We start from the raw sequence: 14743 nt of genomic DNA on the forward strand, positions 1-14743 counted from the left end.
GGGCGGGGTCTGCATGGGGAGGTGGGACAGGGGGCGGGGTCCGATGGGAGGGGCGGGGTCTGCATGGGGAGGTGGGGCAGGGGGCGGGGTCCGATGGGAGGGGCGGGGTCTGCATGGGGAGGTGGGGCAGGGGGCGGGGTCCGATGGGAGGGGCGGGGTCTGCATGGGGAGGTGGGGTAGGGGGCGGGGTCCGATGGGAGGGGCGGGGTCTGCATGGGGAGGTGGGGTAGGGGGCGGGGTCCGATGGGAGGGGCGGGGTCTGAATGGGGAGGTGGGGCAGGGGGCGGGGTCCGATGGGAGGGGCGGGGTCTGCATGGGGAGGTGGGGCAGGGGGCGGGGTCTGATGGGAGGGGCGGGGTCTGCATGGGGAGGTGGGGCAGGGGGCGGGGTCTGATGGGAGGGGCGGGGTCTGCATGGGGAGGTGGGGATGGGCCCAGCCAATAGGGGAAGGACGGGCAGGGGCCGGGAGCCCAGTAACACAATGGGCGTGGCCAGAGTTGTGCGGCTCGAGCATGGGGCGGGGCCTAGCGCAGCAGAGGTGGAGGAGGGGCCAACTTGAGTAACGGGCGCGGCGCGAGTGGGAAAAGCGACTGGGCGGGGCCTATATGAAGGGCGGGGCCTGAGTCTGGAAAGGAGAATGACAGGGTGCGGCACTTCCGCATTTCAGTGACGTCAGGCGCAATCGTCCAATCCGGACGCGAAGCGGATTGTTGCGCGCGGACGTTGGGCACGTCGAGTGGCACGTGGGCCATGGGGCAGGTCCCGCGCATGCGCACAACCAGACATCGTTCCCCCTGCGCAGGCGCGGTGCCGTCGGGCGGGGCGGTTCCGGGTGCGGCTGCGGCAGCGGGGATCGGATCGCAGCGGCCATGGCGGCGGCGACAGCGGCGGCCCCGGGGGGGCCCGGCCCGGTGCCGGGGGCGCCCAAGCTGGGGGTGGAGTCGGTGAAGGGGCAAGTGTTCGACGTGGGGCCGCGATACACGGACCTGCAGTACATCGGGGAGGGGGCGTACGGCATGGTCTGGTGAGCGCCGCCGGCCGCGGCCCGATCCCTCCCGGCCACCGTACCCGGCCCCTTTCCCCCGGCCCGGCCACCGTACCCGGCCCGATCTCCCTCCCCCGCCCCTCCCGGCCCCCGTACCCGGCCCCTTTCCCCCGGCCCGGCCACCGTACCCGGCCCGATCTCCCTCCCCCGCCCCTCCCGGCCCCCGTACCCGGCCCCTTTCCCCCGGCCCGGCCACCGTACCCGGCCCGATCTCCCTCCCCCGCCCCTCCCGGCCACCGTACCCGGCCCCTTTCCCCCGGCCCGGCCACCGTACCCGGCCCGATCTCCCTCCCCCGCCCGTCCCGGCCACCGTACCCGGCCCCTTTCCCCCGGCCCGGCCACCGTACCCGGCCCCTTTCCCCCGGCCCGGCCACCGTACCCGGCCCGATCTCCCTCCCCCGACCCTCCCGGCCACCGTACCCGGCCCCTTTCCCCCGGCCCGGCCACCGTACCCGGCCCGATCTCCCTCCCCCGACCCTCCCGGCCACCGTACCCGGCCCCTTTCCCCCGGCCCGGCCACCGGCCGTTTTACTCGCCCCGCCCTTCCCCGAGCCTCCTGCTCGCAGCGCTGCCGCCCCCGGGGTACAATCCTGTCCCGGCTCCGGGAGGCGCTCGGGGGGGAGGGGCTGCCAGCCGGACTCCTGGGTTCCGGTGCCCCGTGGTGCCGAGGGGGGCTCTGCCGCGGGAAGCTGAGGGCCGGGCCGGCTCCCCGTGCGCCCTCCGTGCCCCATGGCCTCCCCTCTCTGCCCAGCTCGGCCTACGACCACGCGAGCAAGATCCGGGCGGCCATCAAGAAGATCAGCCCCTTCGAGCACCAGACCTACTGCCAGCGCACCCTGCGCGAGATCAAAATCCTGCTCCGCTTCCGGCACGAGAACATCATCGGGATCAACGACATCCTGCGGGCCGCGGCCATCGACCACATGCGCGACGTGTATCCTCCGCCGAGCCCGCGCCCGGCACCCGCCGGGGCCCCCTGCGCCCCGCCCTGGCCCAGGGGAGTCCCGTCCCCGCACCGGGCCAGGGGCCCCGGGATCCCAGCCCTGCCCCAGGGGAGTCCCGTCCCCGCACCGGGCCAGGGGCCCCGGGATCCCGGCCCTGGCCCAGGGGAGTCCCGTCCCCTCACCGGGCCAGGGGCCCCGGGATCCCGGCCCTGCCCCAGGGGAGTCCCGTCCCCTCACCGGGCCAGGGGCCCCGGGATCCCGGCCCTGCCCCAGGGGAGTCCCGTCCCCTCACCGGGCCAGGGGCCCCGGGATCCCGGCCCTGCCCCAGGGGAGTCCCGTCCCCGCACAGGGCCCCGGGATCCCGGCCCTGCCCCAGGGGAGTCCCGTCCCCTCACCGGGCCAGGGGCCCCGGGGTCCCGGCCCTGCCCCAGGGGAGTCCCGTCCCCTCACCGGGCCAGGGGCCCCGGGATCCCGGCCCTGCCCCAGGGGAGTCCCGTCCCTGCACTGGAGGAGGGGTCCCCGTGTGCCCAGCCCGCCACCCCAGAGGTGCCGCATCTCCTTACCAATTGTGTTATGCCCCTTGACCCCCATGCCTGCCCTCCCTCGGGGCGCCACCCCCCAGGTACATCGTGCAGGACCTGATGGAGACTGACCTGTACAAGCTACTGAAGACGCAGCAGCTGAGCAACGACCACATCTGCTACTTCCTGTACCAGATTCTGCGCGGCCTCAAGTACATCCACTCGGCCAACGTGCTGCACCGCGACCTCAAGCCCAGCAACCTGCTCATCAACACCACCTGCGATCTCAAGGCGAGGACACCCTCCCTGGCCAGCCCTCAGCCCAGCCCCACATCCCCTCTTCCCTGCCCCTGGGCCCAGGGTCTGCCACCCCAGGTTGGCCCCTCAGCCCAGCCCCCCCTGGTCTCCCCTACCCCTGGATTGGCCCAGCATGCAAGTCTTTCCCCCCACTCTATCCCCTCCCCCTTGAGCTCGGGGCGGAGGATTGGGCAGCCAGGACTAATCCTCCCTCCCCTCTCCAGATCTGTGACTTTGGTCTGGCCCGCATCGCCGACCCGGAGCATGACCACACTGGCTTCTTGACGGAGTATGTGGCTACCCGCTGGTACCGCGCCCCTGAGATCATGCTCAACTCCAAGGTGAGGGGCTGGAAGCCTGGCTCCTAGCTCTGGTTCAGGGCGTGCTGTCTCTGGAGAGTGAGAGCAGGGGGCTGGGAGCCAGGACACCTGGGCTCTGTCCCCAGCTCGGGGAGGAAGGGGGAATCTATTAGGTTGGAAGCCAGGATGCCTGGGTTCTATCCTGGCACCATGGGGGAGTGTCAGAGGAACCAGACCTAAGTTGATTTCCCTGGAATTTCCTTTTCTGGCCTCAGAGTAGCAGCCGTGTTAGTCTGTATCCGCAAAAAGAAAATGTGCCATTGTGGCACCTTAGAGACTAACCAGTTTATTAGAGCATTAGCTTTCGTGGGCTACAGCTCACTTCATCGGATGAAGCTCATGAAAGCTTAGGCTCTAATAAATTTGTTAGTCTCTAAGGTGCCACAATGGCACACTTTCTTTTTTCTGGCCTGTTTCTTCAGGCAGTCAAACCTGCAGCTGCAGCAGGATTGGGTGGGTGGGGTAAGAGCATGGGGGTGGCTCCCTGTCTCCGCCCCCTCTGACCCCTGTCTGTTGGTCCCCAGGGCTACACCAAATCCATCGACATCTGGTCGGTGGGCTGCATCCTGGCGGAGATGCTCTCCAACCGGCCCATCTTCCCTGGCAAGCACTACCTGGACCAGCTCAACCACATCCTGGGTGAGGGAGTGGGGCAGGGCATCTGGATGCTGATGTGTTGAGGGCCAACTGCTTATAAATGGGCAGGGCATCTTGGAACTGGGGGCGGGGCTACTGGAGCACTGAGAGGGGCAACTGGATGCTGAAGTCGGGGTGGGGCCTCCATGGAGGGGGATGAATATCTGGATGATGTAGCTATGGAGCGAGGCTGTCTCCAGAAGTGGGGCCTCTTGCTGCAGGGCTGTGTGGTATCAGGGCAGGGCCTAGGCTGGCCCCGCCCCTCTCCGTCCTGACTCCTCCCCCTGTGCAGGGATCCTGGGGTCTCCCTCGCAGGACGACCTGAACTGCATCATCAACATGAAGGCGCGGAATTACCTGCAGTCGCTGCCCCAGAAGGCCAAGGTGCCCTGGCCCAAGCTGTTCCCCAAGGCTGACCCCAAAGGTGAGGATCTGGCATCCCCTCCCCCAGGCTAGCCCTGCTGTGTCGTGGGGCTCCCCCGGATCCCACCTTCCCCTGGGAGCCCCCTGGTGGCTGCCCCCTCACCCTGCCCCTCCTCTCGTCCCTTCCACAGCCCTCGACCTGCTGGACAAGATGTTGACCTTTAACCCCAACAAGCGCATCACTGTGGAGGAGTCGCTGGCTCACCCCTACCTGGAGCAGTACTACGACCCCTCAGACGAGGTGGGGGTCCGCAGACGCCTGGGTCCCCTCCCCAGAGCTCGGGGGGAACGGGCTCTGGTGGTTAGAGCAGGGGGCCTGGGAGCCAGGACTCCTAGGTTCTGTCTGTGGCGCAGGGCGGGGAGTGGGCTTCTCTCCCGAGCGCTGGGTGGGGGTTGGCCCCAGACACCGCAGCTCACTGTCCCCTCCTCTCTTTGAAGCCGGTGGCCGAAGAGCCCTTCACTTTCGACATGGAGCTTGACGACCTGCCCAAGGAGAAGCTGAAGGAGCTGATCTTCGAGGAGACGGCGCGGTTCCAGCCAGGCTACCAGGGGCCGTGAGCGCTGGTCAGTGCCTCATTCCGCCCCAGGGGGCTGGGACACGGGGCCGTTCCCCTCCAGGGGGCACCAGCTCCCATCCGGCCCCGGGGGGCATACGGGGCCGTTCCCCTCCAGGGGGCACCAGCTCCCATCCGGCCCCGGGGGGGATGGGCTGGCTTGGGGGTCTCACTGCCTCTCTCTTTCCCACCCCCCAGGTCCGTCACGCTCCAGCCTAGACCTGCCTCCCTCTGAGAAGGTTTCGACCTGGCCCCTGCGCCCGGAGCGCCCCTCGGACTCTGACTGGGGGGCTAGGGGGCCCTGCCCGAGGGGGCCAGCCCTGCCATTGTGCTGTATAACTGCTTCGCAATGTGGCTGTGACTCCTTAACCCCCCCAGGCTGTGCCTCTGGGGGGGCCTGGCGGGGGGACCCAGTGCCCCCCTGATTCCTGGATGTGGAGGGGGAATCTCTCCTGCTTTGTATCTAATGAGTTAACAATTGTAATTAGCCCCTGCCTGCTGCTGGGAATGTGTGTGTGGGGGGGGAGACTGGGGGGTACTCCCCTAGGAGTTCCTATTGCCCCCAGTTCCTGTCTGTGTCATGGGGGGGCAGGGCTGCCCCTCCCATAGGGGGATATTCGTGCCCGCCCAGCTAATATTTGTGTGTTGGGGTGGGGCTGGGAGCAGGTCCAGCCCCTTCCCCTTCCTTCCCTGCCTGCTCTAGTCTGGCAGGGAGGGGGGAGAATTTCTCCTCCTGCCCGGCCTGGGTGCGAAGTGATGAGCCAGGGCTGGTGGCTTCCCTGGGGGGAAAGAACCGCGGAGTCCGGGGGGGGGGTTGGGGTGGGCAGAGATTTGTATTTTCAGTCCTCCCCCACACCTGGGGGTGCCATCTCCGTTCAAAGGGCTACGGCAGCACCTGATGCCTCCTCTTGGAGCCCCCCCAACTGACCTGCACATGAACCCCGGAACCTGGGTTCTGTACCCTCCACCCCCTCCAAAACCCACTAACAACACTCCCTCCCAGAGCCGGGAGAGAACCCCGGTGTGCTGGCTCCCAGCCCCCCACTCCCCTCCCAGAGCCAGGGAGAGAACCCTGGAGTCCTGGCTCCCAGCCCCCCACTCCCCTCCCAGAGCCAGGGAGAGAACCCTGGAGTCCTGGCTCCCAGCCCCCCACTCCCCTCCCAGAGCCAGGGAGAGAACCCCGGTGTGCTGGCTCCCAGCCCCCTACTCCAACAAAAGACTGGATCTGAAGGATCCTGTGGTTTTGTGAAGGGGCCACTGGGAGCTCAGACTCCTGGGTTCTACACCTCCCCCACCCCCATCTGTGCCTCAGTTTCCCTTTATGATTGGCTGCCAACCTGTCTGCAATGTGGGCTGATTGCTGGTCCTCCCTGCCCCACCAGCCACAGCCCCCTCATGTATGGGGGGGCCCCACGGGCAGCCTGCCCCCTAAGTGGGGGAAGCCGGCGTGTTGTCCGGCCCTGTGGGGTGGAATTGGCTGGGCTCTGGTGACCCTGCTATGGAACTGTACAGACCCCCCCAATAAACCGTTCTGAATCCCAGCGCCTGTGTCTGACTGGGGGGCGGCGCTGGGGAAGGGGGGGTAAGGCGGGTGCTCGCAGCAGGGGCGAGGGGAGCTGTGCTGAGGGGAAGGGGGGAGGCCAGGCCCCCTCCCCCGTGGCCAGGCAGATGGCTAATGAGTGAGGGGGGGGTGTCCGCGGGGGGGGAGCAGCAGGTGGTGGACTTTGTCCCTGGGTGGTTGGGGGAGCCCGTTCCCGCGGGGGGGGGGCGGTGTCCCGCGGAGGGGTGACGGGGTGGGGGCTGTGGCCGCGGGGGGGTGACGGGGTGGGGGCTGTGCCCGCGGGGGGGCGGTGTCCCGCGGGGGGGGGACGGGGGTGGGGGCTGTGGCCGCGGGGGGGTGACGGGGTGGGGGCTGTGCCCGCGGGGGGGCGGTGTCCCGCGGGGGGGTGACGGGGGGGTGACGGGGTGGGGGCTGTGCCCGCGGGGGGGTGACGGGGTGGGGGCTGTGCCCGCGGGGGGGGGCGGTGTCCCGCGGGGGGGTGACGGGGGGGCGGTGTCCCGCGGGGGGGCGTGTCCCGCGTGGGTGGCTGCTCTCGCCCGCCCCGCCCGGACCGGCTCCTCCAGCCCGGCCGGTCCCGGCCCCACCGAGCCATGTTCGCCCCGCTGCTGCTGGCGCTGCCGGCCCTGGGGGGCTTCGCCCTGGCCTCGCTCTGCCTCCGCCGCCGGCCCGGGCTGCTGCACCGGCCCCGCCAGCCCCCGTTCCCCTGCCGCCACGTGTCCCACCGCGGGGGTGAGCGCCGGGGGGGAGGAGGCAGGTGTGGGGGGAGGGGCGGCAGGGGCGGGGAGCTGGCGGGGGGAGGGGCGGCAGGGGCAGGGAGGAGGCAGGTGTAGGGGGAGGGGCGGCGGGGGCAGGGAGGAGGCAGGTGTGGGGGGAGGGGCGGCGGGGGCAGGTGCGGGAAGCTGGCGGGGGGAGGGGCGGCAGGTGCGGTGGGGGCAGGAGCAGGGAGGAGGCAGGTGTAGGGGGAGGGGCAGCAGGGGCGGTGGGGGCAGGGGCGGGGAGCTGGCGGGGGGAGGGGCGGCAGGGGCGGTGGGGGCAGGGGCAGGGAGGCAGGTGTAGGGGGAGGGGCAGCAGGGGCGGTGGGGGCAGGGGCGGGGAGCTGGCGGGGGGAGGGGCGGCAGGTGCGGTGGGGGCAGGGGCAGGGAGGAGGGAGGTGTAGGGGGAGGGGCGGCCGGAGGAGGCAGGTGTGGGGGGAGGGGCGGCAGGTGCGGTGGGGGCAGGGGCAGGGAGGAGGCAGGTGTAGGGGGAGGGGCGGCAGGTGCGGTGGGGGGAGGGGCGGGGAGCTGGCTCAGGCCCATCAGTAGCCCGCACCTGGCTCTATAATCTGCTCTTTTCCCACACCTGTGGGGCGTGGGGGGGGGACGGCTTCCTTCCTTCTTCTGCTTGCCCTGAGTCGGGAGCGCTGCCATCCCAGACACCTGGGTCTCATCCCCAGAGGGGGGGGGCGGCGACCGAGATGGGGTTGGAAACCAGGTGTCTGGGTGCAAGGGCAGGGGGAACAGGACCAGGGGGCAGGATAATCATCCCTGGGGTGGGGAGTAGTGAGGCCTGGGGGCTGGGAGCAATCGGGTTGGAGGACAGGGGGGCTGGGAGCAGTGGGACCTGGGGGGACAGGGAGCAGAGGGGCTGGGGGAGAGGGGGGCTAGGAGCAGTGGGGCCTGGGAGGAATGTAGCTAGAGGACGGGGGGCTGCTCTGGGAGCATGGGGCCTAGAAGCAGTAGGGTGTGGGGGCAGGGGGGGCAGGGGGGCTGGCCTGGGAGCAGGGGGGCTGGCCTGGGAGCAGGGGGCAGTGGGGCCTGGGAGCAGTAGGGTGTGAGGGCAGGGGGGCTGGGAGCAGCAGGGCAGGGGGGCTGGGAGCGGGGGGGGGTGTCTCTGACCCGGGCACTCATTTCTCCCCCCATCGCCCCCCAGGCTGCGGCGAGAGGATCGAGAACACCATGGAGGCTTTCACCAAGTGAGTGACACACCCCCCCGCGCCCTCCCGAGCCTCCAGGCACCACCCCTCCAAGCACATCCCAGCCCCCGTCCCCGCTGTGCCCCTCCCCCCCACGCGCCCCTCCCCATTAGAACATGAGAGCGGTCAGGCTGGGGCAGCCCCAAGGCCCATCTAGCCCCATGTCCCGCGGCCAGGAATCATCCAGTGACCCAGCCTGCGCCCATTGTCAGCCCCTGGCAAGCAGAGGCCAGGGCCACCATCCCTGCCCAGCCTGGCTCATAGCCATTGAAGGACCTACCCTCCAGGAACATACCTAGTGCTTCTTTGAACCCGGTTCTAGTCTTGGCCTTCCCAACATCCTGTGGCGAGGAGTTCCCCAGGCTGTCCGGCATTGGGTGAAGAAATGCTTCCTTGTGTTTGTTTTAAACTTGCTGCCGATTAATGTCGTTGGGTGACCCCCCGCCCCCAGCAGCCCCTTCCCCTGCTGACCTCGTCTCCCCGCAGCGCGGTGGCCCAGGGGACCCAGCTGCTGGAGCTGGACTGTCAGCGCACGCGGGACGGGGTGGTGGTTGTGTCCCACGACCAGAACCTGCAGCGCCAGGCGGGCCGGGACCAGAACATCCGGGAGCTGGACTATGCGGTGAGACCCCCGGGACCCCCACCCCCATAGACAGCCCCTCAGGGACCCCCGACCCTCACCGAACCCCCCCGGGACCCCCACCCCCATAGACAGCCCCTCAGGGACCCCCGACCCTCACAGAACCCCCCTGGGACCCCCACCCCCATAGACAGCCCCTCAGGGACCCCCGACCCTCACAGAACCCCCCCGGGACCCCCACCCCCATAGACAGCCCCTCAGGGACCCCCGACCCTCACCGAACCCCCCCGGGACCCCCACCCCCATAGACAGCCCCTCAGGGACCCCCGACCCTCACAGAACCCCCCTGGGACCCCCACCCCCATAGACAGCTCCTCAGGGACCCCCGACCCTCACAGAACCCCCCTGGGACCCCCACCCCCATAGACAGCCCCTCAGGGACCCTCATGGAACCCCTCACCCCATACACAGCCCCACGGGAACCCCCTGACCCCATGGAAACCCTCAACTCCCAGGATGTCTAACTACCCATAGACACCCCCAATCCATTGAACCCCCCAGCCCCAGGCCCCCAGCTGCTTGAGGCCAGGCCATGTGTGACCTGGACCTCCATGGTGACCCCCCACAGAGACCCTGGGAGCCCCCAACCCCAGACACCCCATGGGAAACCCCACACACTCCAAGCCCCCAAATACACCCCCTCACAGGAACCCTTCCCCAGCACCCCCAAACCCCATTCTGGGAACAGGCACCCTGGGGTGAGACCCCCCATCCCAACACCCTAGACCTCCCTGTCAGCCTCCAGCTGGATTACGAGCTGAGCCCCTCTGCCAAGTTAGCCCCTCTCCTAGGGGCAGCAGCCTGCCAACCCCCCCAGATTGCTGACTCCCCGCCTCTCTCCCCCAGGATCTGCCCCCCTACAGGGACCCCCTGGAGGTGACCTTCTCGCCTGGTAAGTGGTCAATTCCCTCCTGCCCTCCGCAGGAGGTGTCAACCTGCGGGGACCCCAGGGCTGGGAGTGTGGGGGGGGGAGAAGGGGGCTCTCCCCTGGGAGGGGTGGGGACAGGCCCACCATCATGGCGTCCCCAGGCGATGCTCGGGAACTGCTCCCTACGAAGCCAGGCAGGACTCTGGGGGAGTCTCTTCTCTGGGAGCAGCCTGTCTGCAGGACACACAGCTCACCCGGCTCCACCTTCCTGGGTCTGACCCCGGAGCCTCCACTCTCCTCTGCCCCTCCGGGCGCTTCCCACAGCCAGTCCGCTCAGGCGGGGTCCTGGGGAAGCCAGAGGGTCCTGCCCCCCAACTCCGCAGTCAGACGGGACACTCAGCCAGCCAGGAAAACAGAAGGTTTATTAGACGACAGGAACATGGTCTAACACAGAGCTTGTAGGTACAGAGACCAGGACCCCTCAGTCAGGTCCGTCTTGGGGGGCAGGGAGGCCAGAGCCCCATCTGGGCCTCCATCGCTTTACCCAGCCAGCTCCAAACTGAAACTCCCCAGCCCCTCCTCTCTCTCGCTCTCTCCCGGGCCAGGAGGCCACCTGATCTCTTTGCTCCCCAACACCTTCCGTTGCCACCTTGCAGAGGAGGGGCCCAGGCCATCAGTGGCCAGGAGACTGGGTTTTGGCCATTCTCTGTGCAGACAGCATCACACTGGCCCTCTAGGGCTCTGCCACAATCACACCCCCTGATCCCACCACCTGGATCCTTAAAAAAGGCCTAGGGGAAACTGAGGCACCCACCCAGTATTCAGAGAGAACATTAAGAACAGTCCCACTTCGTCACATCCACCCATTCAACACCTGCCTCCATCTTCCCCTCCAGGCACCGTCTCCCACGGCTCTGACCACCGCATCCCGCGCCTGGAAGACGTTTTCCAGAAATTCCCCCACATCCCCGTTAACGTGGAGATCAAAGAGGATGACGAGGAGCTGATCCGGCAGGTGAGGGACCCAGGCGTTCGGCCCCTGGCCCTGCCATTCACAGGGACTGGGCTGGGTATATGGGTATATATACCCAAGACTGTGGGTAACTCCCCAAGGCCTTGGGAGAACCACGGAGTCCTGGCTCCCAGCACCCCTGCTCTAACCCACCAGACCCTCCTCCCCTGCCCGAGCCAGGGAGCGAACCCAGGTGTCCTGATTGTCTGTCTGTCCTACCCTCAGGTGGCTGATCTTGTCCGTCGCTACCGTCGCTCCCACATCACCGTCTGGGCCTCCTTCCAGAGCAAAATCCTCAAGAAGTGCAAGGCAGCCGTACGTCTGTCCGACCCCCGTCCCCCCCACTCCATCTGTCCCACCCCCGTCCCTCCGTCTGTCCCACTCCTTCTGTCCCACCTCTGTCTGTCCGAGGCCCTGTCTGTCCGACCCCCGTCCCTCCGTCTGTTCGACCCCCTCTGTCTGACCCCGTCCCTCCGTCTGTCCCACTCCCGTCTGTCCGACCCCTGTGTGACGGAGCAGGGAGTGGGGCGGATTGACCTGGGAATGTGACAGGGGAGTTTACTGGGACTGTCCGCATTGGGGATGGGATAGCAGGGGGGGACTTAGATACCTGAGCCGGGGGGGGGGGCGCAGGTGACACCTTCTGCCTGGGGAACTGGACAAAAGCTGGAGGAGGAGTCGGGGACAGACGGCTGGAGGGGGTGTCAGTTTGGAGCTGGCTGGGGAAAGGGAGGGAACCCCAGGGCTGGGGTCTGAGCTCCCTGCCCCCCAGAAGGACTTGACTGAGGGGTCCTGGGTGTACCCACAAGCTCTGTTTTGGGCTGTGGTCCAATAAACCTTCTGTTTTACTGGCTGGCTGAGAGTCTCAGGGAATCCCAGGAAGAGGGGTGCAGGGCCTGGACTCCCCCACACTCCGTGACAACTGTGCCTCCCGCCCACGCTGTCTGTCCACTTGGCCTCCCCACCCTCCCAGCAAGACACCCTCCCCCCAACTCCCCCTCTGTCCGTCCGTCCCCCCAGCTCCCCACACCCTGACCCTCTCTCCTCTCCCCAGAACCCCGACATGCCCTACGTCTTCTCCTTGCAGCGCGGCCTCCTGCTGCTGCTGCTGTACTACACCGGCCTGCTGCCCTTCGTCCCGCTGCCCGAGGCCTTCCTGCAGTTCCTGCTGCCCTCCATCATCAACAGGTGCCCGCCAGGCCCGGGGCGGGGAGCCCGGACGCCTGGGTTCTCCTGGCTCTGGGAGGGGAGTGGGGGTGGGTGGGTCAGAGCAGGGGGGTTGGGAGCCCGGACGCCTGGGTTCTCCTGGCTCTGGGAGGGGAGTGGGGGCGGGTGGGTCAGAGCAGGGGGGTTGGGAGCCCGGACGCCTGGGGTCTCCTGGCTCTGGGAGGGGAGTGGGGGCGGGTGGGTCAGAGCAGGGGGATTGGGAGCCCAGACCCCTGGGAGGGGAGAGGGGAGTCCAGGGGGTTAGAAAGGAGGGTGGGTCGGAGAAGCCCGCACACCTGGGTCCAATTGACATTCTCTCTCTCTCTCTCAGGACCTATTTCCCGGTGCCTAAAGGCTGCATGGGAAACCTGCTGGCAAAAGTCACCCACACGTGAGTGAAGGGGAGGGGACAGGAAAAGGCCACGCCCCCACCCAATCAAGAGACCCAAATTGCAAGCCACGTCCCCACCCCTTTTACCCCTTACATAGGTGGTCTCTGGTCCCCCTTTCCTTGCCCCCCTTGCTTAAAGGGAGGGGAAAGTGGAATGTGGCATTCGCAGCACTGGGGAAACATGGTGTTGTCCTGTCCCCCCCATCTCTGACTGTACCCCTCCCCCCAGGGTCACCATGAGGAAGAAACTTTTCAAACATCTGGAGGACAGAGGAATTCAGGTGAGGGCCCAGGGCTGGGCTAGCAGGGGGCTGCGGGTTGGGAGTGAGGGGCACCGGCAGGGCTGGGCTAGCAGGGGGCTGCGGGTCGGGAGTGAGGGGCACCAGTGGGGCAGGGCTGGGCTAGCAGGGGGCTGCGGGTCGGGAGTGGGGGGCACCAGTGGGGCAGGGCTGGGCTAGCAGGGGGCTGCGGGTTGGGAGTGGGGGGCACCAGTGGGGCTGGGCTGGGCTAGGCTAGCAGGGGGCTGCGGGTCAGGAGTGGGGGGCACCGGCAGGGCTGGGGGGGCCAGGGCTGGGCTAGCAGGGGCTGCGGGTCGGGAGTGGGGGGCACCGGCAGGGCTGGGGGGGGCCCAGGGCTGGGCTAGCAGGGGCTGCGGGTCGGGAGTGAGGGGCACCGGCAGGGCTGGGCTAGCAGGGGCTGCGGGTCGGGAGTGAGGGGCACCGGCAGGGCTGGGCTAGCAGGGGCTGCGGGTCGGGAGTGAGGGGCACCGGCAGGGCTGGGCTAGCAGGGGGCTGTGGGTCGGGAGTGAGGGGCACCGGCAGGGCTGGGCTAGCAGGGGGCTGCGGGGCGGGAGTGGGGGGCACCAGTGGGGCTGGGCTGGGCTAGCAGGGGGCTGCGGGTCGGGAGTGAGGGGCACTGGCAGGGCTGGGCTAGCAGGGGGCTGCGGGTTGGGAGTGGGGGGCACCAGTGGGGCTGGGCTGGGCTAGCAGGGGGCTGCGGGTCGGGAGTGAGGGGCTCCGGCAGGGCTGGGCTAGCAGGGGGCTGCGGGTCAGGAGTGAGGGGCTCCGGCAGGGCTGGGCTAGCAGGGGGCTGCGGTTCGGGAGTGGGGGGCACCGGCAGGGCTGGGCTAGCAGGGGGCTGCGGGTCGGGAGTGGGGGGCACCAGTGGGGCAGGGCTGGGCTAGCAGGGGGCTGCGGGTCGGGAGTGGGGGGCACCGGCAGGGCTGGGGGGGGCCAGGGCTGGGCTAGCAGGGGCTGTGGGTCGGGAGTGGGGGGCAGCGGCAGGGCTGGGTGGGGGCAGGGGCTGCGGGTCGGATGTGGGGGGCAGCGGCAGGGCTGGGTGGGGGCAGGGGCTGTGGGTCGGCAGTGGGGGGCAGCGGCTGGGCTCTTTTCACGTCTGCTCCCTCCCCCAGGTGCTCCTGTGGGTTCTGAACGAGGAGAAGGATTTCGAGGAGGCTTTTAGCTGCGGGGTCTCGGGGGTCATGACCGACTACCCCACCCTGCTGCGCCGCTACCTGGACACCCACCCACCCCCCAGCCAGGACAAGACGGACGAGTGATGGGGCTGCTGCCCCTTCCTGCGGGTGCCTGATGGAGGGTTGGGATCGGGGTCTGCCCATGGTCATTCTCATAGCTGGGGGCTGTGGGTCGGGAGTGAAGGGCACTGGCAGGGCTGTGTTGGGGGGCCTGTGGGGTAGTGTTAAGGCTGTGTTGGGGGGGGGGGGCCGGGGGTTGGGTGTGAGGGGCACCGCCGGGGCTGTGTTGGGGGGGGTTGGGAGTGAGGGACACCGGCGGGGCTGTGTTGGGGGGGCCGTGGGTCGGGAGTGAGAGGCACCGCCGGGGCTGTGTTGGGGGGGGTCGGGAGTGAGGGACACTGGCGGGGCTGTGTTGGGGGGGGCCGTGGGTCGGGAGTGAGGGGCACCGGCGGGGCTGTGTTGGGGGGGCGTGGGTCAGGAGTGAGGGGCACCGGCGGGGCTGTGTTGGGGGGGCTGTGGGTCGGGAGTGAGGGGCACTGGCAGGGCTGTGTTGGGGGGGGGGGGGTGTCTCATTAATAAATTCCCTTTCGATTTATTCGTGTCTGTCTCCTTCCCCTCGTGGGGGGGGTGGGGGTTGAGCAGAGGCCTGGGGCCGGGCTCTGTGATACCAGGGTGAGGGGCTGTGGGATGGGCAGGCCCAGACTGGGCCACAACCTGTCCCTGGAGCCAAGAGCTGGGCTCGCCCCTGGCAGCTCTCCCGGACACCTGGGTCCCTTTCCCCGCCAGGTGGGTGGGGCCCCCAGAGGGGGTGACTGAGGGAGGGTTCAGCTACCCTGCCGGGGCTGGGCTCTTCAATGCCCG

At 68.8% G+C, this 14743-nt stretch overlaps 2 protein-coding genes across 2 annotated transcripts; both read left to right on the forward strand.

The window, feature by feature from the left end:
• Nucleotides 1–832: 832 nt before the first annotated feature.
• Nucleotides 833–6320, forward strand: MAPK3 (mitogen-activated protein kinase 3). Its single transcript, XM_048853662.2, has 9 exons — nt 833–1024; nt 1797–1979; nt 2612–2801; nt 3032–3148; nt 3691–3805; nt 4095–4226; nt 4357–4466; nt 4664–4789; nt 4978–6320. Exons 1-8 carry the CDS (start codon nt 870–872, stop codon nt 4781–4783), a joined length of 1122 nt encoding a protein of 373 aa, XP_048709619.1. The 5' UTR covers nt 833–869; the 3' UTR covers nt 4784–4789; nt 4978–6320.
• A 577-nt stretch (nt 6321–6897) lies between these two features.
• Nucleotides 6898–14109, forward strand: GDPD3 (glycerophosphodiester phosphodiesterase domain containing 3). Its single transcript, XM_048853663.2, has 10 exons — nt 6898–7069; nt 8249–8291; nt 8778–8913; nt 9778–9823; nt 10696–10814; nt 11037–11126; nt 11866–11999; nt 12349–12408; nt 12638–12689; nt 13820–14109. The coding sequence occupies exons 1-10, from the start codon at nt 6931–6933 to the stop codon at nt 13964–13966; spliced, it is 966 nt and encodes a 321-aa protein (XP_048709620.1). The 5' UTR covers nt 6898–6930; the 3' UTR covers nt 13967–14109.
• Nucleotides 14110–14743: the final 634 nt, after the last annotated feature.

The sequence above is a fragment of the Caretta caretta genome, chromosome 6 (genome assembly GCF_965140235.1).
Source record: "Caretta caretta isolate rCarCar2 chromosome 6, rCarCar1.hap1, whole genome shotgun sequence".
Taxonomy (NCBI): Eukaryota; Metazoa; Chordata; order Testudines; family Cheloniidae; genus Caretta; species Caretta caretta.

Coding starts and splice junctions, on each gene's coding strand:
- GDPD3 (XM_048853663.2), top strand. CDS start 6,931: ATGTTCGCCCCGCTGCTGCTGGCGCTGCCGGCCCTGGGGGGCTTCGCC. Junction 7,070..8,248: donor CCACGTGTCCCACCGCGGGG/GTGAGCGCCGGG, acceptor ATCGCCCCCCAG/GCTGCGGCGAGAGGATCGAG. Junction 12,690..13,819: donor TGGAGGACAGAGGAATTCAG/GTGAGGGCCCAG, acceptor TCCCTCCCCCAG/GTGCTCCTGTGGGTTCTGAA.
- MAPK3 (XM_048853662.2), top strand. CDS start 870: ATGGCGGCGGCGACAGCGGCGGCCCCGGGGGGGCCCGGCCCGGTGCCG. Junction 1,980..2,611: donor ATCGACCACATGCGCGACGT/GTATCCTCCGCC, acceptor GCCACCCCCCAG/GTACATCGTGCAGGACCTGA. Junction 4,467..4,663: donor ACTACGACCCCTCAGACGAG/GTGGGGGTCCGC, acceptor CTCTCTTTGAAG/CCGGTGGCCGAAGAGCCCTT.